General features: G+C 39.1%; 4 protein-coding genes across 4 annotated transcripts in view; all 4 read right to left on the bottom strand.

The window, feature by feature from the left end:
- The window catches only part of LOC145445111 (uncharacterized), a 170962-nt gene extending 167419 nt beyond the window's left edge, over nucleotides 1-3543 (bottom strand). The window contains exon 1 of the mRNA XM_080323249.1: nucleotides 3532-3543. The gene's annotated coding sequence lies outside the window, so the exon portion shown is untranslated. The remainder of the gene's footprint in view (nucleotides 1-3531) is intronic.
- LOC145444308 (beta-galactosidase-1-like protein 2) lies at nucleotides 411-14617 on the bottom strand. Its single transcript, XM_080322251.1, has 12 exons — nucleotides 14476-14617; nucleotides 11616-11863; nucleotides 9659-9840; nucleotides 9460-9603; nucleotides 9302-9398; nucleotides 8211-8354; nucleotides 7981-8147; nucleotides 7146-7199; nucleotides 5656-5886; nucleotides 5349-5594; nucleotides 3798-3973; nucleotides 411-964 (listed from the first exon to the last, which is right to left on the bottom strand). Exons 1-12 carry the CDS (start codon nucleotides 14497-14499, stop codon nucleotides 578-580), a joined length of 2100 nt encoding a protein of 699 aa, XP_080178377.1. The 5' UTR covers nucleotides 14500-14617; the 3' UTR covers nucleotides 411-577.
- LOC145445092 (beta-galactosidase-like) lies at nucleotides 14585-19296 on the bottom strand. Its single transcript, XM_080323220.1, has 2 exons — nucleotides 16762-19296; nucleotides 14585-15557 (listed from the first exon to the last, which is right to left on the bottom strand). The coding sequence occupies exon 1, from the start codon at nucleotides 19294-19296 to the stop codon at nucleotides 17395-17397; it is 1902 nt and encodes a 633-aa protein (XP_080179346.1). The 3' UTR covers nucleotides 14585-15557; nucleotides 16762-17394.
- Nucleotides 19297-19317: 21 nt separating this feature from the next.
- Nucleotides 19318-22866, bottom strand: LOC145445107 (endonuclease domain-containing 1 protein-like). The gene has a single exon (XM_080323244.1). The coding sequence runs from the start codon at nucleotides 21488-21490 to the stop codon at nucleotides 20414-20416; it is 1077 nt and encodes a 358-aa protein (XP_080179370.1). The 5' UTR covers nucleotides 21491-22866; the 3' UTR covers nucleotides 19318-20413.
- Between the last annotated feature and the right edge of the window lie 2599 nt (nucleotides 22867-25465).

Raw genomic sequence — 25465 nt, 5'->3', positions numbered from 1 at the left:
GTTAGATTCTACTCAGTAACAAATTATGCGTATGTATTTCCGGAAGGGGTAGGCCTACCCCACTAATTACGGGGCTAATAAATCAAAGAAATCTAGTGAAAGTAAATCGCGTGAATACAAGTTTAAGATTGAATAAATACTTCCCAACCCCTACGTTTTTTCACCAAATTCTGTGCCATCTTCGGGCTTCGAATTTGGCGTGTGAAATAATTTGTCTGAAAATTTGAAATTCTAGAATCTAGAAAATAGGCTATGTATTTATTTGGGATCGTGTTGATAATTTGAAGGGTTTTTTGTGGTCTTGAAAAAATTGTCCCCCCGGACCCCAGTTTGAGTACCACTGTTCACGCACAACAAACCTCAAGACCAACTTACGCCAGTGACTTACCGACACATAAATTTCGAACTACTGCAATATATTTGAAGATATATTTCGACGATATTGCATAATCTACATATCTATTGCATGACAAAAGTGTTCGCATAAAAAGGCACCAGCAAGATGGCAGAACGGTAATTGAAGCAAATTAACAATCAAATTAGTAAAGTTCGAAAAATGTCACTGAATAAAAAAAAACTAACTAGAAATGCCTGAAGTTTTGTGAAAAGACACGACGCTGCCTACACGGAGTTCTTCAAAAATTAGAATCTCATTTCTGCCACGATGCAGCCACACACCGGGCACGAAAAGTCGCCGCTGGGGGCCGGCCGAATTCCAATAACGGCCAACATTGCGTCCATTCACGACAACGAAACCTTTCTCAAAATCCTCCAATTGCATGAAAGTGTCTTTTGGCTCGGATTCAGTTATCGTCAACTCGGATTTCAGTAGAGCTGGGCCCTTAATGTGATCTGAAAGCTTGTATTTCTTCCATTTCAAAGTGTTGTCCTTGATGTACCCGGAAAGCTTTGAAAGGAATTGATCGCTGAAGTCGAAGGGCCATGTCCTCCAACCAGAAACGATCTAGAACACAAACAAGTAGAGTTACCCAAGTCTACCGTCAGAGTCCAGCAAATGTTTAAACATAGTCGCTGGCTGGGTACATGCAAAAATAGCTATTAGCCTGAGGACCATTCTATGTTTTATATTTTGTTACAAGCAGTAGTGCACGTAGTAATTATTGATGTTACTGATGTTGAAGCAGGGATTTTCAAGACAAGTCAACAGTATTTCGAAGGTTTTAATTTTACACAATTTTATTTCCGTTTAAACTGAAGTCGAAGTATTTTCATTTAAAATTTTTGAAGGTGTAAACCAGTTTTTGATAATTTGAATAATATTTTCTATCAGTGGTTGTTAAATGCCGGTATGTGTCAAGCCCCTTCCCGGTCCTAAGAATATATTAAAAGTTTAGTTCCCAATTACAAAATGCAATACGCTGCCATTGATAAAATATTAAAACTTACAGTGATTAGGAAATTTGCCAGTTCCGTACCATTGTGATTTAACATGAAGTTCATAGTCCTACTTTATACTCTATATCTGTCACATTTCACATTGTCACAATGCTTCATGAATTGTGCCTAAAAGCTAAAAAGTAAGATACAAGTCGTTTAAGAGTTGTATATCGGTGTCACAATTGCAATTCAGGTTGCTTTTAATTTTCGAAGGTCCCCATAAGTTTTTTTTTCTGAAATTTGACCAATCTCCAAGATAAAAAGTCTAAGAGCTCCTGATATATATACGAGTAACCCTAGGAATATAGCCCACTGGCCTATTTTTCAAGATAAAAAAATGTTGTTTCGAAATTGCATAAAATGAGGTATCGTTACTGATTATGTATTAGTTGCAGAAATGCATCTTGCAAATTTGCTAGTTGTCACATGCAATCGGAACAACTTTTGGTATTTCATCTCAATCTTATTTTATAATTGCTGCAGTGACCTACTTTAAAACCGTAAGTTTTCTACGCCAACTTGATATAATTTATGATATCATGTCCACTTCACGACCTATGCTTAATTGTAAGGAATCTATATTCCTGCACAATTTGGGCAAATGAATCGGCAACATATCAAAGGATACATGAACCTTGCATGGATTCAATAGATTCAAATCAAGATGGGTTTGACGAAATTCTAATCACTTGACGGATTACTGGAACAAGACGCAGTACAAAAAAGTTGCCGAACAAATGGCTGTAGTCAAGACCGATGTTACCTCTAATTTTTGACGAGTCTGCACAGTGCACACACTCACCAACTCACTGCGCAGACCCTTGGACAACAGCGAACGACTAAAAAAAGGTCATCACTTCGGATTTTGGATTTTTTATGCGCAACTTACATTTTCTGTGTGCTGAGAACGTGTCAGCACTGAGCAATTGAGCACGTGCGCAGCTTAGAGGGAACATTGGTCAAGACCCTTATTCAGTTGAAGCAACGGTTCCCAAAGTGGCGCCAGCGCCACCCTGGGGTCGTTTCTGATCTCGAAGTAGCCGCTAGCTACAAATTTGGCGATTGGGGGGGTGCTGAGAGTAAACGCGGGGAGTATGGACTATGTGAAACTAACTATTATCTCTCCCTGTGAACCAAAGACGGATTTATGAATTTGAATTTTGTGAATCGATGCATTCATTCGAAAATTGTCAATAACGCTCCCTGCACATTGTTCGTTGTTATGCAATATTGAAATTTCTAACCAACCAAACAATCAATCAAACAACGAATGGATTATAATCCTACAGTGACACTTGTCGAGCACACATTGAAACGCATGCATAACTAAGCATCCACAATGAAGTGAAAGTAGAAGTAAAATGCTGGCAGGGTTGTAACCAAGTTGCAAGGTTCCGAGTCACAAGTCAATCTCACTTTAATAGTTTTGACTCGAGTGAAGTCGAGTCATTTCCAATTCACTACCGAGTCAAGTCCGAGTCCAAGTCAGTGAGTAGAGGGTATGAGTTCAATCCGGTTAAACCTACTTTTTTCAACTCTGCTCGAGAGATGTAGAATGGCTCTCATTCATAATATCGCAATTTTTTTCAGTCTCAACAGTTTCTGGCCCTGTTTTCCAAGTATCAGGACTACTAGAGGAAATACCAATTATGTGGTGACATTACTATTCTTCGAAGGTACAATGAAATGTCTGTCTTGGCCATCCTAGTCAAGGGTACAAGTTGAGTCAATACGCAAATTGACTCGAGTCGAGTAATTTTAAGCATTTGAAAAAAAATGACCAGAGTCATTACAACCCGGAATGCCTTAGATCAGTGGTTCTCAACTTGAGGAGCGTGTGGACCATCTGGAGGGGGGCACGAAGAAGCGGTCAACTGAAATTTTTTTTCGCGGTTTACATAGACCGAATTTCATATTTTTTAATTCTCTCATCAACAATCATAACCTTCCATGCCATCAAACAATCTGTTGGGATTGCTAGCATCCCGTTTCGATTTTGTGATATGACGATAAGGGGGCCGCGAAATCTTTCACTACCAAAACGGTTGAGAACCACTGCTTTAGATGCATACAGAATTACAAGTAAGTGTAAGTTTTGAAATGACATCCTGTTACCATTATTCTAGGGGCTACAGTTAATACAACAATCTGAGTGAAAAAGATGATGCAAATCTATCCAAACACTACTTAACAAACACAAAAGATAAGTAGTTTGGTTTCAAAAACTTTGGATTAGAAGTGCAAGTAGCCTACAAAGACAAAAAAACAAACATACTGGAGTAATTTGTTACCATTCACCTCTGGATTTCACCAAGAGCATGGAGTGTGATCCAAACGTTTTAGGATTCCAGGAGATCAAAATGCATGGAAAAAGCGGCAAGCACAGATATTGCAGATACCTTTCCATTTACAGTAATATTGCCAACGATTCCCTTGCGTTGATCCTTGAAGATGTAATCGTCACCGGTACTGACCCAGTTCACCCGGCCCTGGTTCTCTACCAGAAAGCTCACTGTCACTGAAGGGGACGGCTGAATCTTGAGTGTGTGCTCCTTTGTAGTGGAAAGTAATGTGCCTGAGGGAAAAAAATTAGTAGTCAAGAAAGCTACTCAAGTAGAAGTAGAAGTAGCGATGCAAAAATCTACTCAAGTACAAATAGAAGTAGTACTTTCAAAAGCAACCTAAAACTACTACAAGCAGAAGTAGAATTGACTGTCTTTAAATCTATTCAAGTAAGTAACTGTGAGAACAGTCATAATACGTTCGCATGGACCGCAAAAAGCTGCAAACTTCGCTATACGGAAGGAGGTATAAATTTTCGACAGCATAACCCCTCGACCACACCACGCGATGCAAATGAGTTTTGCTATAGCAAAGCGATTCTAGTATTTTGCTACAGAAAATGTCATGGCATGGCGCCTTACCGTATTATAAGGCTTGTAGTTTCGACAAGGAGTAATACGCACTACGGAGAAGTTTTATGTTAACACTTTTCGCGATTAGTACACGCTAATAAAAACATGCGGATCGTAGAAACGCCATATACTGTAACTTGGCTTTAAACTTCAAGGTATAAGTTCTGCACACAAAAGAACTGAATTAAAAGAGAAATACAAAAATAATTTCTAAAAAGCGGAAGATATATTTCATGTCTTTTGTCCAGAAACAGTGGTATGCTAAAACAGGTTCAGCTCTCAAAAAAAGTCAGAGACTACCTACCTTTCCAGATTAGCACACGTCATGTGCTGCTGGATTAGGATTCGATACGCAGATGCTAGCAGTGTTGTAAGCAAGTCACAAGTAAATCTCACTTTTCTGGTTTTGACTCAAGTCAAGTCGAGTCATATTCAATTCACCACCTAGTTAAGTCCGAGTCCAAGTCAGAGAGTCGGGTCCAAGTCATAATGTTGTGACCCTAATCTGAGTTCACGTCATCATGTTCACTGTTCAGTTTTCGGTTCAACCCACATTTTTCAACTCTGCTCCAGTGATACAGAATGACTCGCATTCATAATATCGTAATTTTCCTCAGTCATAACAGTTTCTGGTCCTATTTTCCAAGTATCCGGACTGATAGACGAAATACCAATAATGTGGTGACTTACTATTCTCTTAACTTACAATGAAATGTCTGTCTTGGCTGTTCTAGTCCCAAGTCATGCACAATGACTCAAGTACAAGTCAAGTCAATCCACAAATTGAATCAAGTCGAGTCATTTTTCGCATTTGAAAAAATGACTCGAGTTACCAAAATATCGTGACTCGAGTCGTTACAACCCTGGATGCTAGATTGCAAAACGGTAGTCCCAAACATTTGATGAGCCATAATTACTGTCACAAAGCATGTCAGAAGGGCGGCATTGTGGTTTGAACGGAACCACGCCACCGACTACCTAAATTATCTTCACAGATACTTACGGCTTTAGGTTTAGGTCATACTCCTTACATACCTTGATATTCTCGATTTGCAAACAGTAGAGCCCGATCGTGCACGCTTTGCTTCATATCAAAATTCAGTCCATCTTGGACATTCAAATCACACTCGTAGACTGCATAACCGTACGACTGGCCAGCGAGCCTGTCTGAAACGGCCGGAAAGTTTTCAAAAGAAATCGGAAACTGGCTTTCGATCATCCAGCTCTTAAAACCGTTCATCAACTCGAAAATGCTGAGGTAAGCGTCAGGAACAACCGAAGCTGCGTTGATTGTTAGAGATTATTGAGCGGAGGGTGACTGCAACAACCAATTTTGACTTACCGTAGCTTGCTAACTGACGCTCGGTGGGAATATTCGGAAACGTTTCATGAGGCTTTCGAGATTGCAAGAGTCGTCTCGTGATATGGTATTTCTTAGTCAATTTCCCTTCTTCCGATATCAACGCGTCGTAGTCATAGCTGGTGGTATCGGGTGAGATGACGTCCTTAATTGAAGTTACGTAAAAGTCATTGTTTCCGTCACTTGGAATATGTTCGGTAGATTGTACGTAAAATCAATGTTTCATTAATCAAGCACTACTATTTAGATACGACTCACGAGGTTACTGCCCAACTTGTGTCGGTAACATAGAAACGATTGCTTTGAAACTGATGTATAATTTGCAGTGCATTAGCTAGGCGGTACAAAGAAAGGATAGGTCAGTAACAATAACGAAGTTGTTTTAATTTTAATTTTGGGCTACCAGCAGAATACGTGATTTCAACTTGTACTTTCTTCTTGAAGAGGTTTAGTTTCCAGATAGCTTTTACTTATACAGCCCACTTACCATTAAAATTTCAAAACATCAAATAAAAAGTAGTGTTTGTGAAGATTTTTGTAGATTTCACTTGTGATATATGATTGTTGCCAGTAGGTTAGCCAGAGATTTTATATAGAATTGATTTGTGCAACATCAGCCATTCTGTGTTAGACAAAGAAAACCTCAAAAGTTCTTAAAGTTTAGTTTGTATATTCGAACAATAAAGTCTGAAGCACGAACTAATTTCACAACATCTATGGTACTTTGGAAGCCTTCCACTTCGACCTTCCCTTCAAGTGGTTTCAGCCTACTTTGAATGCCAGTATGTCTGGTACTTGGCTTGAATTTGAGATCAATACTTCTACCGAGGAGCATCAGTGACCACTTGGCCAAACTCTGGGAATAGGAAGCGTTTACCGACAGTCAGAAAGACATTCTCAACCTAATTCCGTCATTTGCCGCAATGCGTTGAAACCTGACATGATACGGAGCAGAAGATTCCTGCGAACCCACTTTTCGATGTCTCCCGAAGTTAACATTTTAACAAACTCCGGATATTCATATCCATCATAGTCACATCAATAGATCCCAGGGTTGCATTGACTCAACTCGAGTCTTCATTTATGCACGACTCCTAAAAATGAGATATGATTCGCCTTCTACTCGAGCCATTGAGCGTAACTCGATCAAGCTATGTGACTCGAAACATTCTACATGACTTGCTTTGAGTCGCATATTTTGATGATCTTTATCGAGTATATCATACATGTTTTGTACAGCATGTGTTGGTAAACCTTTGCGCCTAAGTTCCATACATATTAGGACTCAGTGAGACAGACATAGTCTAATTTTAATTTGAAGCCAGCCCTAATTCAGCATAGGATGTATATTCTACATTTTAAATCAGCCCATTTTCATCATCTATCATTTGGTACATTTCAAGTATTTTTTTTTTCTGTTCAAATTTTGTCTCCTTCCGACAGTGTGTGACAGTGTGTCAACAACATTCAATTTATTCTTGCCTTATTCTTGAATCCTCCGTTCATGAAGCCAAAGTTTGTTCCACCTGCAAATTAAGAAATTTTGATTGCATTCTGTATACCAAATACGATTTTGACTTGCGGCTTTCAAGATCATAAATTATCAAGATAACGAGCGCTTGCAAAATCTAGCGTCCGTAAATTTGATTATAATTCTATGTTATGAAATTTGGAGTCCACAATGATAATAAGGTTTAGGATAGCTGAAAATTCAAGAAGATTAATCCAATCAACTACAATGTTTAGCCTTTATCACCTGTTTGTACTGATAAAATTGAGATTTGTTCCTATATCAAAATAATAGTATTGAAAACTAAATCTATATCAATATCAATTGTAAACACATACTAAATTTTCTGATGTTATAGGAGGCATAGTTACAGAAAGCACATTTTTTCACAAATGTCACCCATTTTCAGCTCTCCACTTTTGCAAGTTTCATCAAAACATTTTATCGTGGAAAATCTTCCAAATTTGTTAATTTCAACATTGGATGCTAATAAATAGACTTGCAACATAAGGTCAATTATTCATGGGAGATCTCTATTCAGGCAAGGGACTTCCGCCCAGTTCAGTTTATTATTAATAACTTTATGAGATCAACACACCATTTTGGTTGCGATTCAATGAAAAGATAGGAAGGTGTCGCTGACTAGCATTTTAATGTTCTCTTCCCACCCCCTATTTATGAATGGACCATGTAAATTGACGATATCAGCAATATCAGCGATATATCAAGTCAAAATATTGGCAGATCAATATATCAGTCAAGATCTGGTGACACGGAATATTAGTTGCATAACATACCCGCAAAGACGTAGAAGTTCACGTTCTTCCCAATATCCAGCGCCTCTGCTGTATTAGATTCAAATTTCTCCGCAGTCAAAGATTTCGTCCAAGGAGTGCCTTTGTTGTTATTCTCACCACCCCAAGTGTTGAACCAGCCGGTCCAATATTCAGACACAAACAACGGGCTGAGAGGCAAGTATGACACAAGTATTAACTTTAAACGAACGGTGCATCTCCGTCTCCATTACTTATCAGGTTGTGTCTTGGTCAAAAGTTGAAATGCGTCGGCGGCCTGGTTTTGGAAGTTGATCGTCTTCAACATACCATCGTAGTTCAAATTCTTTTCCGTGCCATGACGATCATCACAAACAAACATGAATTCCTTGATACCGCTAAAGAAAGAGGAAAGCGCGAGATGTTTTCTTGAACATCGAATGGCGCAGTCCTATTGTGCTGGTAACTTAGTGAACAAACATAGCACGGATATGAATTGTGAGAACTTTTAAGATAGTGCTAAAATTTGTTCACTCGAGGCTTTGGACTGATTTGGAAGCCAACAAAATTCACTACCATATTCGTTGTTGTGATGTAGCAATAGCAAATAAGCACAAAATCTTATTTATCATTGTTTTTCAGTGACCTACATTATATCTGAGCTGAAGTATTACGCCTTTTGCAACCCACCGCAATTCTTGGGTTCTGAAGCAACAGTGGTCGATGCGATTTATATTCGGGCCTGCATGTTGCGAGATTAGATCTCAAACCATCGAGCTATCAAATGAAGCCAATACAATAATTGACAATAACTGCTAAAAAGATGTTCACAGATATCTTTTGATGCGAAACAGTAGCTCTACGAATAACCTGTCATAGATCAATCAGTTGAAAATCCCCGCAGATTTCAGTAATCTATCCTTGGAATACGAGGACCTCTACTTTTCTGACTATGATATTCAAATAGGAATAATCTATTTGCACCTATGTCTCAAGTTGGCTTGTTCCATGACTAGTTAAATTTTACTTGTGGAAGGTAGATTACAAGAATTAAAATGTTATCAGTGAAATGGCCATACCTTGTCGTTTGCCATGGTTGCATGAGTAATTCGCATGGTAAACAAAATGGTTATGAAATAGCACTATTTGTTACAATGGATTTCAATTCGCATAATTGCTATTGAGAAATAAATGTGGGTGTGTGCTGTTTGAAGCTAGTTGGGTACTTTCAATACTTTGTTTTCCCCTTACCCTGAGCTTCTTCAACTAAATTTATGAATCGCTAGTCTAACAGTAAGCCCTACTTAGTAACAGCAACTTACAATAACACGGTAGACCTGCATACCTTTCCTTAATCATATCACGAAGCGCTATGACGTGTCGCGTGTCACTTGAGTATGTCGCAAATTCATTTTCGACTTGAACAGCTATGACTGGGCCTCCTAGTAAAGATGAAACGCAAATTATCACAGGCTTTCCGGGTACATCAATCAACAAACTTACCATAAATATACTGGTAGGGCACAATTTTAGGTAACAGTGCGTTAAAGTAACTTTTGACATGAGCCATGTAGGTAGGATCGGAAGATCGCACACGGATCCCATCTTGACGTAGAAGCCAGCTAGGAAGACCACCCCACTCCCATTCTAAACATTATAAATTAGTAGGAGGAACAATAAATGAGAATCTGCCTACACTTACCGGCACATATGTATGGACCGACTCTTAAGATTACATGAAGCCCAATTTGTTGAGCGATTTCTAAGAATTTTGGCAAATCCAACATCCCAGAAAAGTCAAAAGTACCAGGACTTGGTTCATGGGCATTCCAGGGAATGTAAGTTGTCACCGTGTTCAATCCACAAGCTTTGAGAGCGTATAATCTAGAGACGAAAATATTTCAGGAGTACGAATATTGTTGCGAACGACACACACAGAATAATAGCAATGAAGCAAAGGATATAACTTGCATTAAATTCCACTGAAATGAAAATATATGAGACCTAAGTATAGACATAAAAGTTGCAATAAAATTAGAGCCCGCCACTGCAGAGCAGTGGTTCTAAGTGGAACGTAAAGAGTTTGACATTTCTTTAGATGTATTTAGTTTGCAAGTTGCTGTCCTTTGCAGTAGCTAAAACACACACAATAGCCTACAGCATTTCTTCAACTGTGCAACAATGTTGCATTATAGCCTACATCATGTAAGCATTTCTTCAACTGGGCATCACGTTAAAATAGGCTATTGCGTCACAGCAGATTCAAGACAAAGAAAACTAAGCAACTGTTGAGATTGACTAACTAGGTACTAGGGGCAACTTACTAATTTATCAGTATAGTAAGAAGGATAAATGTTACCATGCCAAAACAAAGTATAATCCAGAACGCATAAGGTATCGATTCATTGCAATTGAATACGAAGGGTAATGTATTCCACAGTTTGTATAAAAAAAACGATATGAAACGCAGCCACTGGATAAAACACGGAATCAATAATTTTTTGATGCTGTCAATCATTTTTTATTGATTTTCCTGTGGTGGCCAAAGTAACCCCTGAACGACTTTAGTAGAGCACTGTTTTTTGAAAATGGACATTACCGAGAATGGCTAATGCCAAGAATCTAACTTACTGATACGGCGTTGTCGAGAAATTCATATCTGAGAATGGACACCGAATGTGGCAAAGCCGCGATGCACATACATGCGACCTGTACAATGTACATATGCATAACATGCCTGCATTGCATATATTGCATTCTCGGTGGTGTCGATTCTAGGTGGTTTTCATTCCCGGTAATGGTTTTCTTGGTATTGACCGGACACTGAATTTAATGCACGTCTAATGTCTATAGCTGATTTACTAAATGGTCCCTTATAACTTCTTCCACCAAGATTTCTTTGATATTTCATTGGCATATCGAGCTTATGAACATATATCAGCATATCAATGCACCGAACACTAAGACTAATTCTGAGATAAAAAATATTATGACTGGGTATAAATAGCTGGCTGATTTCACATCGGAAATTAATAGGAAATGAAAAAAATGTGAATTTGGAAATGATGAACTGATCGACAATACCAATAATTACTGTCACATGCAGAATTTTTGTCTCCAGATGAAAAGACACTACCTAATATACTTAATTTCGATATAAACAAAATAAAGTTGAGGATGCAAAAACAGTGAAGTATTTCATTACCCGACTTGTGAATATAAAGAGATGTAATCTGTTAAAATATTATGTTAAACATCAAGTTTGCTATAATAGCTCAGTATTGATGCAGAATTGCAGATTGTTCTTAAATGTCAACTAGATGCTTATAATTACATTGACGTCTTGTTCGATACCTGCAACTGCAACAGAAACGCATATTGGTTTTTGGCAAAATCCATCTGATATCGCTAAAGTCATCACAAGTTACAGTTGTTCAATAGGCATTTTGCAATTGGTGGAATTTAGCTAAGGTCACGATTCAGCGCGCAAACTAGCCAGTTCAACATGGCACGGCACATGTAAGAAAGTCATAGGTGCACTGTTGCTCTCTAGCAAGCAGTGAGCTTTTAATAATATATTTCAAAGAATGAACGTGCATCAAAGAATGCATCATGAATGTCTTGTGAATTCTTTCGCTGCCTAGTATGAGGGGTCTTACCTATCGTACCAATATTCTTCCGGAAATCTAAAGTAATGCAGAGACCCGCCAATTATTTGAAATGGTGTACCATCCAAGCGGAATTCGGCCTTCTCAACCTTCAGTCCAGTACGATTTTTCACTATCGAGAAAAATTGCTTTCTTTTTACAGCAAGATCACCTTCATCCCCATCAATCTCTTGCAGTGACATGTGCAACTTCCAAATAACAACGACAGTGATTGAGAGTGCAAAGAAAGTGGCAAGGCGCTGAAAAGAAAAAAAAGTTGACGAGTGAACTATAGTAATTTGTTAGTGCATGCAAGTAGTTGTCATGAAATTATGGGAACAAGTTACAGCTGCATACCTGGCCATACCATGGCATGTTTTGGAAATCTCTACCAATATGTGTAGACCTACTTGAATAGAATATAGACCACTTCAGTAATATAACAGAATAATTTGCCTACTGTCGCTACTTTGGTCACCTTATCCAGTAGGCTACTAACGAGACAAATGATTATCGTCAATAATCTTATCGCGTGTTGTTCGCATAAACAAATTACGAACTCTGGATAACCAATAATGACATCACACACCCATCTAGTACGAGTAGCAATATGTGCAATCAGACTTTCGCGGAATTTGGCAGATTACCGGACTTTGATGTTGCAGTAAAAGGCAAGTGTCCACTATCAGACGTCTCAGAGATATTAGTTGCATTTAAATAAGCAAATAGCTCGTTCGTGACATCCGGCATATCACTCTGGCAAACCTTAGAGAAGGGGTGGGCAAACTTTTGAGCTCGCGGGCCGCATTCAACATCTGAATCCATTCGCGGGCCGCACTATATAAAATGGGATTATAAACCAAATCGCAATATTGGTATTTGATTGCATAGTGAGGACATGAAGATAATATATGTGCTTATTAAAAACAAACCAAACATTGCTTTGATGATATCATACGCGCATGAGGAAGAAAGTGGCGAGATTTCATAGGCTGGTCGACCTCAATATGGTAAAACTATAGAGACGGAAGTCAGTTGTCTCGATTCTCGATTCGATTCGACTGAAATTTAAATGTGTGAGCAGCGATCTGTTCCCAGATTTACTAATTTCACTTTTGGTTCAGTTCCAGGACACATAATGCTCACAGAATCATAACCATGTTAGCTTCAAACACGCTTCTACTATGTGTAGATAAAATATAAATGCCCCAATTCTATGCATACAGAGAACGAATCTACCTAAGACACACGCGAATCTGTTTTGATAAGCACATCAGTGAAATATTTAAAACTGGAGTGGCCAATCTGAAATCCCACTCGTAATCAGAATTATGCCAATCTGAAATCCCACTTGTGATCCGAATTATGTCAATCTCGTTTCGGATTTCTGTGATGATTAGCAGTTGAAACTTTTCAAACTGTGTAAAATAACATAGGAAGTATTTACCTTGGAACAGTGGTTCTCAAACTTTTTAAGACACCCACCCCTTATGATGGTGAAAGATTTCGCGCCCCCTTATCGTCATACCACAAAACGCAACCAGGTTGCTAGCAAACCTAACAGATAGTTTGATGGCATGGAAGGTTACGACTATGGATGAGAGATTTTTAAATGTCAAAATCAGACTAAATACAGAGCAACAATTATGAATTTGTCAGGAAATCGCGGGGGGAGCAAAATTTTTAGAAATATCATGGTTAAATACACTAAGAAATAGTTTAATCAAGTCCCTGCATTATTTCGATTTTTAATACGCATTTTATCAATATTTTTAAAAACTTTCTTTAGACTCTCGCGAGCCGCACAGAACGAGCCGCATGCGCCCGCGGGGCGTAGTTTGCCCACCCCTGCCATAAAGTTTGATAGCACAGTATGACTTGGCACATAAAATTTAAAATTGATTTAGAACGTATTTTTCTACACGTATCGTAATATGGAATTCGTGGTCTCCTTTAGATTTAGTGTTGTGTGATACTGGTTCTAAGCCTAGAACTCGTTCAAGACCAGTGTGAGCTAGACATAGTTTGTAGAAAATTTATTTATTTATTTAATTTCTAAATTTCAATAGTTAGGAAATAGCAAAGTTGCTTTTCTTTCAGAAGATACCAAAACCAAAACCTGGTTGCTGATTTTAACAGGGGACTTCGGCTTGCAGAAAATACAACGGAATCATGAATCATGTGTACAGCACATGTAGCCTAATATCAGAAAGGCAGCTAAAATCAAGTTTCAATTTAGGAAGGTTCACTGGTCTGCAAAATTTTTTGGGAATTTTACCGGTTCTCAAAAAGGTTGAGAACCTCTGATCTAGACCTTGGATCCATGTTCGTTTTCAGGAGTCTCAACTAGACCGATCGATTTAGGTTTGCTGATGACAGCCGAGTCGATATTACACTTCAAACGAAAAGTCAGTATCTGATTTAATAGTAAAAAATATCATCAATTTTCGCAACGTCATAACATGGTAGTACTGAGCCAGAGAAGCTGAAATGTTCTCATATTATTTGGTGATTCCATGCCACAAATATCTTGATCTGGTTCACCGACTTTCTCAAATTTATTCAACTCCGAGTTGGCACGGTATCAAGTTGAAAGGGAAATCCTGTTGTAATGAATTGGACATAACTATTGTGCACACAAGAATGATATAGAAATTGCCAGTTTTTAGTAGTATACGTCCTACTTTCGTATTTTTGCGGACGGGGGATTCACTTTGTAACTTTTGAAAGTGTAACACATTTGGCTACTCTGAAGTGTAGAAATTGGAAAACAATGTTCAAAATTTATTATTATTATAATAATTTATTATTAAAATTATTAGTAACAAAAACACTACTTGGACTTGGGTGAAGTTAAAAAAAATGCACTCACTCGTTTTTGAATCTTTGAACTCATTGCTACTAGAATCAGTGGTGTGGAAGTAATTGGCTATTATTGTCTGAATCAATAGTAATGTGTGAGAAATGGAAAGATGAGTCAGTGTACAAAACATGAAAAATGCATAGTAGTTGAAAATGATGTCAAAAAGGTATAGTCAGCCATAAAACATTGCTATAAAATATCCTTTAAAGCAGAGGCCTCACATGATATGCAGAGTTCAAATAACAGTTTCAAGTCACGTTTTACAACAGATTTCATCATCATCATCATTGGTTTATTAGCAATTTTATCAGTTCAATACACCACAAAAAATGCGATACAATGAATAGACAGGAAGATGTCGAAGCGACTTGGATTTGTCAATGGAATCGGACACCCACCTTGGCCTAGGCGTAGTAAAGAGGAGGCATGCACACTGAATGAAAGTAAAGAATACAGTATAGAAAAAGAAAGCGACAAGAAATAGGGCGGCATGTCATGGGAAGCGAGATCGATAGGTCAGTCGCGGTCCGGTAATCTTGAGGATGGACTGTATTTATTTAGTAGTAATTGCTTGTATTTCGACTTGAATGTGGACATGCTCGTCGACTGTCGGATTGCCGGCGGGATACTGTTCCACCCATCAGGTCCGGCATATTTGATGGAGCGATGATCTTTTCGGTCGATCATATGATATTTGGACGACGTGGACGCGCGTGTGTTGTACTTGTGCGCTTTTGATTCAGAGGTAAAGAAGTCATTGAAATATTCGGGGCAACGACCGCAGTGAAACTGATACATAAACTTGGCGATTTCTAGTTTGCAATCATGTTCAATAGATTCACTTATGATTCATCTGGTAAGGAAAAACATTCGCATGACAAAAATGGAATGATGAGTCAGTGTACAAAATGCATAGTAGTTGAAAATGAAGTCAAAAAGACATAGTCTGCCAAACATTGCCATAAAATGTTGTTAAAAGCACTGCAGAGACTACATATGATACGACGAATCATGTTCAATCTCACTTTTGAAACCTCTGCCAAGGAAAAACATTTAAATGCAACTGTTACTGCAGTAATCTTGTATACCGCCTCATTGAATAACTAGCAGAGGTGGTCAAAGTAGTCAAGAACGCTACTCAAGTAGAAGTAGAAGTAGCGACGAAGAAATCTACTCAAGTACGAGTAGAAGTACTTCTTTCATAAGCAACCTAAAACTACTTGAAGTAGAAGTAGAATTGACTGACTTTAAATCTACTCAAGTAAGTAAGTAGTTTTGAAAACGGTCGTAATTCGTTCACTGTCAAAAGCTGCAAATTGAGCTTCGCGGGAGGTGCATAGAGCTCGATTCGTTTTGATGTATCCCAGGAGGTATCAATTTTCAACAGAATAAGCATTCGTCCGCATCATGGGATGCAAATTATAGTATTGATATGACTATGCGATACTAACCCTTTGTTTACTCGAACACCCCGTTTTAGAAAATATCCTGACGTGGCGTCCTACCCCATATTATAAGGCCCCTATAATTTAGGCGAAGAGCAATACGGAGAAGTTGTATCGGATACGGTTTCAACACTTAGTACGATTAGTATACGTTAATAAAAAATATGGTGGATCGTGAAATTGTATACAGTGGAGCTTTATTTTCGGAAAATAGAGTCATTATTACACTTTCTTTTTTACTCCAACATGTATGTTCTGCAGACGAAAGAACTGAAATTAATTAAAACTCAAAGTATGATACTCGGGATTGAAAGAGAAATACAAAGAAGCGGAAAATATTTTTCACTTATTTTGTACAGAAAGGGGATCTGCTAGATTACGATGTAATAGGCAATTGCTACATTGCGAAACGGTAGTTTCAAGCGTTATTTAGGGCCATATTTACTGTGATGAAATATTTGAAATGGGCGACAATGCGGAGTGAGCGAAACCACGCAATCCGGTGCCTAAATTATATTCATCGATACTTTCGTGAAAACATATATTTGACACTCCAAAACTACTGTGCGCGAAGCGCAACAAAAGTACTGGGTTTTACTTGACTTTTTTGAAAATTAAATGTTGGTACTCCGTGAAAATAGCTCCGAAATTCGTCAGGGTATCTTTCTTATTGGACGATTAAACTACTTCTACTTGACAAACTGAAAATAGCGAAAAGTAAGTAAGTAGATCACAAGATATTACAAAGTAGAAGTAAAAGTAGCGAAAATCAGATCTACTTGAATGAGTACTAGAAGTAGAGGAAAACTACTTGAGTACTTCGAAAAAGTAGAAGTACTTCGTTACTGACCACCTCTGATAACTAGTTACATGATACTCCTGGTATATGCCATCAAATATCCACGAAATCAAACAAACTTGACACTTAGCCTACTCAAAGACATATCACGGATCTTACGATATTCTTACAGAATTCCGAAGTCGTGAAAACACACTAATTGTTCACATTTCAAGTGATACAACCAATATCGTATGTAGGCTAATACAGGGGATATACAACAAAATAGATGACTTGGTCATTGGTGCTAATATAAATGATTGATGTTCAGAGTTTGTACTTGAAATAGAAATCACCGCATTCAGCAGACATGTCTACATTGCTTGGTTTACACCGCATAAAGTGCTACAGTAAATGTTTCGAATTTTAATTACATTCCGTGTAATTTGATTATCACAATGACTTGATTTCAGTATAGCAGCCAATCGCTGGCAGGTGAGATATGACATACAGATTGGTTTGACCTGATGTCTTGACAAGTTTGAATACAAGTAATGTTTATAGTTAGTGTGTTACTTGAAGCTGAAATTTTTCTAAAAGCTATTTAATACCAGCAAGTTACATGTTTCACATTCAGAAATATATAATTTTGGGTTGATTCTATCCGCCTTTTAAAGCAGTATTTCAGAAAATCATTCATATCAACTACCCTAGATCATGCGTATCAACCAGGGAAATGGAACAAGTGGTACCAATTGCCAAGCATGATTCAGGAGGGTTTGTTTCAAGTATGCTTATCTGCAACAAACCGTCATTCACCAATGTTTCAGTTGGTAAATACAGTGTTTTTTGCGGTCCCCGTTTATTGTATTTGCCAAGAATAAACCCATTTACGACTACATAGCCACTGTCCCAACCAGAATTTGAGAACGAGATAAATGTGTCTGCGACCTTCTCAATTTTGAATGGAAGAGAAGTGAAAATGGATGGAGTCGTAAAGGTTCGGCCTGCACTAATAGTTGACTTGACAGAATTCTCTAAATTTAAAACCCACATTTCCCAGTCAGTTAGCGTAAGGGATGTGTCATTCTGGCCAATGAGTTGGATACTCCCGTCTATTCCTTTACTATCATTCATACTAACACCATAGCATATCCTACCATAGCTTTCAACCAGGATATCAAGGACATCTCCAGTTTGGATGAAATATGGCAATTGGAAGCGGATTGAACCCCTCTCAATGTAACCGACATATTCCCGATTCAAATACAATTTTGCGATGTCACGGACCGAATTGACAAATTGCAAGAACTGAGCTTTAGGCGGGGCTTCTTTTATGACAGTGCTGTAAAGTACAAAGCCTCCAACAACATCAAGGTCTTCGTAAGAGAGTGGAGATGAGCTTTTGACAGGGCCGTGCGGGGAGAGAATGTCAAGGTGATCCCAAAACGGGCCTTTATTAATCATGTTAATTTCTCCGTAAGATCGTCTGGTTACGTTAGGCGGTACAGGTATCGGAGGCAATAATTTATACTTGGATATCACTTTTCGTATTGCAAAATACTTTTCTGTAGTATCTCCATTTTCACTGATGGGAGAATCATAGTCATAACTTGTAATAATCTGATTCACAACTGGACCGTTCGATCCACTCCAATACTCAAAATTAGTTCCACCAACAAACATGTAGAAGTTCACGGAAGCATTTCGAGACAAAATTTCATCCATTGATTTGGAGATAACGGCAGAAGAGGTGCGATGATGCTTTTCCCCCCAATGATCCAACCACCCTGTGTAGAATTCTGAATTGACGAGGGGTCCATGTGGAAGAGATGCCCGTAGCAGATTGAACGCATCTACGACCGAGTCACCTGGACCAAAATCAACTGTTGGAAGTACACCATCAACCCGGCCCCGCTGCAGATCCATTTTACTATCCCCATCGGTGGTGAAAAATACAACATTCTCATCATCCATGCGGCGGTGTAATTCATTGTACAGAAACTTTAAATATTTATCATCATGATAAGCGTAGCTTCCGTATTCGTTTTCGATTTGTACAAGTATAATAGGGCCTCCACGCCCATATGAATGTGGTCTTAATATCGGCATCAACGCATCAAGCCAATCAGACACAGATGACAAAAATCTGTTGTCCGATGTACGCAAGAAGATTCTATTGTCCGGTGGATTTAGATCAGATTTGAGTAGCCAGCTGGCTAGACCCCCCATATTCCATTCTGTATCGCTGTAAGGAAATCCCCGCACAATTGCAAGCATCCCCTCTTCATTCAAGATATCCAGGAAGTTTGATACATTCCTTTGTCCATGGAAGTTATAGCTTCCTCTGGATTTGGAGTGAAAATTCCACGGGATATACAGCTCGACTGCATCTAAACCACACGCTTTCATTTTACGCACTCTGTCTCTCCAATACAGTTGTGGCACACGGAAATAGTGCATGGAGCCAGATATGTATCGGAAAGGTTTCCCATCCTTCATGAATGTGTTCTCATTGTAATTAACAGTGAATCGTCTTCCTGTCACTTGAGATATAAGCAGCACCGATACAATGATCCCCAAAGTAATTCTAGCTCCATGCATCATCTCATTCGCAGTAACAAGCACCTGAGTAGCAAAAATGCATGTGTTTTATGCGGGGTGAATTGACCTTACCCTGTTAGCAAACACTTTGTTTTCTTTATCATACATTGTAAACAGAAAAATTCTATACTTATTTCAAAAGGATGGCACATCACAGTACAGTAAACTGAAGCAGCGGCATTGGATCATGACAATTCTCGAGATGACATACTGAAATCAATAGATAAGCTATAAACTGGACTGTGTGATATCCCAGTAATACATGAACTTCGTTTAGTCTCACTTCAGTTAGTTTGTAAGAATTCAAAAACAGAAATGACATATAATAGATGGATACATACATCGTACAGAAATCTCACAGTTTATAAAACAAAATTACTGTATTTGAATGCAAGACTTGGGAGCGACATGCTAAATTGTGATTCACGCAATGGAAAATATTTTCAAAAACACTGCAAATTTGTTGCGCTGGAAAAAACAACGGGTTACAGGTATCTCAGTTGCATCATCATGCCTCGGCATTGTGTGCAAGTGAAATATGACTGATTCATGAGATTGATACAACGAAAATAAAGAGGCTCACAGTCAACTTCTTTTATGGATCGCATATCATTGCACAGAGACGGTGTTAAGGTGTTACTTTCAAATGTTTCAATATAAAGCAGTGGTTCTCAAACTTTTTTAGACAGGCCCTCCCCTTATGATAGCGAAACATTTCGCGCCCCGTTATCGTCATATCACAAAATGCAACGAAAATGCTGGCAATTCCAACGGATCGCTTGATGGCATGGCAGGTTTAATGACTGCTCATGAGAGAATTCTCAAATGTGAAATTCGGACTATACACAGAGCATTAACAAAGAGTTTGAGAAAATCGCATGGAGGGCGAAAATGTTTTTCATTTGACAGCAGCTTCGTGCCCCCCCAGTTCGCGAACCCCTGATATAAAGCATTGCATAGGCCTATTAACTGTGATTGTGTTCGTCTTGGCAGAGTGGCAATGTGACAAAATCTCTCGTTACAAAAATCGTACGTCAAAAGTCTTGAGTGATAAGGCATGTATGAAAAAATGTGACCAAGGTCAGAGGTCAGGCACTGCTCAATGTCGAGTGTATAATAACTATCGATTGCACACTATATTCGGCTTACTACCACATTGCGCATTTAAGATCTCTTGCCACACAGGAAAGTAATTTTGGATAGGACCGATACCTGCATCCAAACAAGATTTGCCAAACATATCGTCCATGAAGTATTTGGACGAAAACATGCTCAAGTTCAAGAATTTGTCAGGATCAGATGGCAAATTTGAAACTACATTTTCTTGGATAACAGCAAATCCCCATGCATCCTTATGTTCCCATTCATTACCAGGGTAGCAAACTGCTTTCCAATAATATCCCGGAATTTTGACAGGGTTTTTGTCAGGGCTGTCTGCATTCATCCACATTGCCTTGCCGTGTGCATCTTTAGCTGTGCCCCATGTTCCAGTCATTACGTACACCCTCTCTGATGGCACATGATTCAGTATCACATACTCAGTAATGCATTCGTACTGCCGCCATGCATTTTCATTAAATGCTGCAAATTGAGGGGCTGCGTTTGTAAGCGTGAAAGTGGCCATTTGCCTTTCTTGGTCTTGGCAGTTGATTGCATTTGGATTGAGGTGACCTCGGTCCACATCAATTTTTTCCTTATTGCCTTTGTAGTCGCTATCCAGTGCTTGGTACTTTCCACACTTTTCCAATTGCTGACCACCATGGCCGATGCGGGAAGGGGTGGCAGATTCGGACTCGTAAGAATCACATAAAGCTAATGATACTCGTGACCATGATTTCTCGTCTGGTCTGGAATACCCGGAGCAATTTGGGTACAATTGTACTTGTGTAGCTGAATAAACAGGAATTCTTTCATAACCATTGAACAAAGTCGCATAGACTGCTGGTCCTTGGTAATCAGTGTGTTGTTGGGTCTGGCACAGCTTTACCAAATCACTTTGATTTCCTTTCATGCTTGGAAAGTACGATCCGAAGAAGAATTCATCACAATATGAAACTTCATCAGATCCCTCCGAATTCCGCAAAGTCGAAAATATACTGTTTTCATTATCATGTTTACCATTCATAAAACAGCTGCCAAGCAATACCAGCAACGGCAGGAAAGATCCAATCAAAAACTTTACAACAGAAGAAGTCATGCCAGTTTTGAATTAGTACTAGGCTATAAGCTAAAATAAGGACAAAAATAATGAATTAAGCCATGAGACTTTCAGATTCAATTCAGAAATATACTTTGTATTCATATTTTAAGCTAAATGTCAGACTGGAAGGTGATTTGTTAATGTTGAACGCTTTAGGTGCCTATCGAGCGCCGATTGAATGTGGAAAGTGAGTACCGGTACAGTTGTCCCGGTGGCACTTACTGGTACTCCAGTATAGAATCGATGGTCAAGACACTGGAAACGCTCGAAAATAAATCGCTTTCAAAGTTGGAAATCAGCATTAATTTGAACCATCGCAGTATGATACAATGCATTTTCAACATAGTGTATAACTTGTTTTGGAATCTCGTGTTTAGACAAAGCGAAAATTTTATATAGGACCTGTTGTGTTAATATAGCACTTAGCCTATATTTGAACTTTAACAAAGGACAAAAAATTCAAAATCATGGACTGTAATAGGTGACTTTCAGTTTCCTGTTCAACAGTTATTCTTGAAGTAATTTGTAGGTAACCTGGGTGAAATATTGGATGTGGATTTTTTCAGCGTCAACGTCCATTTGTTTTTCAAATATCCCGGTGATCCACGGCTGAGACTGGGTAGATTCGGTTGCATGCATTTGAATAACACCAATCAAGCCCTCCAAACATTGTGCAGTGGGTCACTTACGACAGATTTCATAAGGTTTAATACCAACTGTAAAGTGGTTCCAGTCTACTCAAGTCTAGTTCAACGGTTCAAAACTCCAACCACATGCAACGAATTGCGGAAAAGGTATCTTGATTCCATACTGGATTCTGGCAACTGCGAACTACGATAGTTGACAATAGGTACCACCACATATTTAAATTTACATCATCAGGACGAAAGAATAAGTGTGCATCGGCCCATAGCTGCTAGCTAGTAGCTACTATATGGCTTGGCAAAGGTATGCCGGACCCCAATTGTGGAACAGCATCTCGCCGGCTATCCGACAGTCGAGGAGCATGTCCGCATTCAAGTCGAAATACAAGCAATTTCTTCTAAATCAATACTAGCCAGTCTTCAGGATTACCGGACCACGACCTAACATCGACCTCGCCCTCCGCCACATGCCACCTCATTTTGTCGCTTGCGTCTTATATTCTCTGCATTACTTTTCATTCAGTGTGCATGCCTCTTATTTACGTCGCCTAGGCTAAGGTGGGTGTCTGATCTTAATGGCTACTCCAAGTTGTTTCGACACCTTCCTATCTTTTCATTGTATCGCAGTCTCGTGATGTTTTGAAACGATGAAAATATTAATAAACCTGATTGATTGGCTAGGCTTTCGCAGCAAGATTTGTTTGCAGCAATCAACCAGCGCAACAGCTCATGCATACCATAGTGTCCGACTTATCGACTGTAGAATGTAAACATGGAATGGCAACGACCGATTTTGCAGCTTCGTTCCGTTTCGTTGAGGCAGTTTTCAGAACTGAATTGCGTAAGCGACTGTAGGATTTCTGGCAATCCAAAAGTTATCTTATAGAGCGCAGAATTTACCGAATCTGGTCTTGATCGAAAGCTATTGTCGCTCCGATTTCGAAAATATAAATTTGAATTGGATCAGAGTCAAGTGTACCTGTTTGATGCTGGTGTGATCAGATTAGATGACCTTCACGGTCTTATCGATCATTCCTATCTAATACCGAATACTGTGCATGCATATTTTCTGTACCACCATCACTGCCGTTTGTTATGTATTTGGTTGGATGAAAATAAAGACTCTCTCTCTCTCTCTCTCTCTCAGGCACCAGCTGAGAGACGCAACGGGTCATTGTTTTGCGGTTATCCGCAAATGCACATTTCAGATGTTGAGGGCGATTTTTCGTCAAAGTCTTTAGCCTGACCATATTTTAATTTATATTTTTGGAATCAGTGCAACAGTAGCTTTCGATCAAGACCAGATTCAGTAAATTCTGATTTATGGAAGATAACTTGTGGATTGCAAGAAATCCTACAGTCGATTATGCAAAACAATACTGGATACAGCCTCAACGAAGCGCAACGAAGCTGCAAAATCGGACGTTGCCACTCCATGTTTACATTCTATAGTCCGACACAGTAAATCTGCACGGCTCACTGCGCTTCAACTCGAATTGTTGGTGACTCATCATCATCATCATTGGTTTATTAGCAATTTTATCAGTTCAATACACCACAAAAAAAGCGATACAATGAAAAGAAAGGAAGATGACGAAGCGACTAGGAGTTGTCTATGGAATCGGACACCCACCTTGACTCGAATTGACTGAAGTCATTTTTTTTTTCAAATGTCTTGACACGGAGGTGGATAGCGTAGTGGTGAGCGTCAGCCATCCATGCAGGCGGCCCTGCTTCGATTCCCACCGACAGAGGTTATTCCGGGCTCCACTACCCCCGCGTCGCTGTTCTTGCGGCGACAAAAAAGCCCAGAAAATAATACCCGATAAAAGAAAGAAAAAGAACAAGGTATAGCTTCTAAAAAGGGCTGAGGAAGATAGAATGACATCGAAGAAGACTGTAATATCGGGCACTAGGTCGAGGTGGGTGCCAGTTCAAGAGACCCCATCTGGTTGGTCGCTCGGCATCCCCTATCTGTTCAGTATATCGCGTTGTGTGTAATAATAATAATAATAATATAATAATTTATAGAGCGCCGAATATAACAATATATCATTACTACACTAGGGCGCTGTACATAAAAGGCAATAAAATATAAAAGTAAACGATATGTATAAAAGACGAAGTGCATAGTTGTAGGGCGGAATGAACACTACTCTGGTTCGAACGCTCGTGTGAATAAAACGGTCTTGATTTTGCGTTTAAAAACATATAGCGAGTCACATAGTCTGATAGAAATTGGAAGATTGTTCCACAGAATGGCGGCCGAGGAAGAAAAGGTTCTCTCGCCGTAGGTCGATGTTCTGACTCTTGGAACGGACAAGAGCTTTTGCGACTGAGAACGTAGCGCTCTTCCGGGATTATACATTGACACTAGCTCACGAAGATACGCTGGTGCACTTCCCTCCATGCATTTGAAGACGTACAGAAGAAGCTTGTATTCAGACCTAAATTTCACGGGTAACCAATGAAGAGATCTAAGAATCGGTGTTACGTGATCACGCTTCCTTGACCGAGTTACCAAACGAGCAGCGATGTTTTGGATCTTTTGTAGCTTGTCGATGCAATTTTGGTTTACCCCGTAAAGCAGAGCATTTCCATAGTCAAGCCGTGATATCACCAGCGACAGTATTATGGCTTTGCATGCATCCTCAGATAGGTAGTTCCTGATTCGACTGATCTTGTGGATATACATGAAACAGATCTTTGATGTATAGTCGATATGTTTTTCCATTGAGAGCATGCCGTCAAAGTGAATACCTAGGTTACGTACGCAGGTCTTGGCTTGGATGGTGTCTGGTCCGAATCTGATGGTGAATTGATTGTGGTCGATGGGGCGTCTGGTTGGCGTAAAAATGATGAGTTCAGTTTTCTCTTTGTTTAACTTGAGACGATTTTGTGTCATCCAGAGCTCAATATCAATAAGACATCGCTGTAACTTGGATGACACGCTCTCCCAATCATTGCTATTTTTCATAATACCGTAGACCTGTGTATCATCCGCGTAGCAATGGTGGAAGAAACCATGGCGACGGCAAATATCTCCGACTGGCTTCGTGTACATGAGGTAGAGCAATGGGCCGAGAACAGAACCCTGTGGTACGCCTGATTCGATTTGAATCTCTGACGAACGGACACCATCCACAGATACGCATTGTATAAATACGTATTGTATTGTATTGTATTGATAAGATACGACAGTAGGGCTCTTCAAAAATGACTTTTTTTTCTCAAATCGCAAATTGAACCAAATTTGGTGTGTAGGCTTAAATTAGCTAATCTAACAATTTTATCAAGATGCCAGTGCGATTTGAGAAAAAAAATCATT

The sequence above is a fragment of the Botryllus schlosseri genome, chromosome 8 (genome assembly GCF_051294905.1).
Source record: "Botryllus schlosseri isolate E-star chromosome 8, Bs_hap1, whole genome shotgun sequence".
NCBI classification, from domain to species: Eukaryota; Metazoa; Chordata; class Ascidiacea; order Stolidobranchia; family Styelidae; genus Botryllus; species Botryllus schlosseri.
The sequence above is the reverse complement of the archived record's forward strand: the minus strand, read 5'-3'. Positions and strand labels throughout refer to the sequence as shown.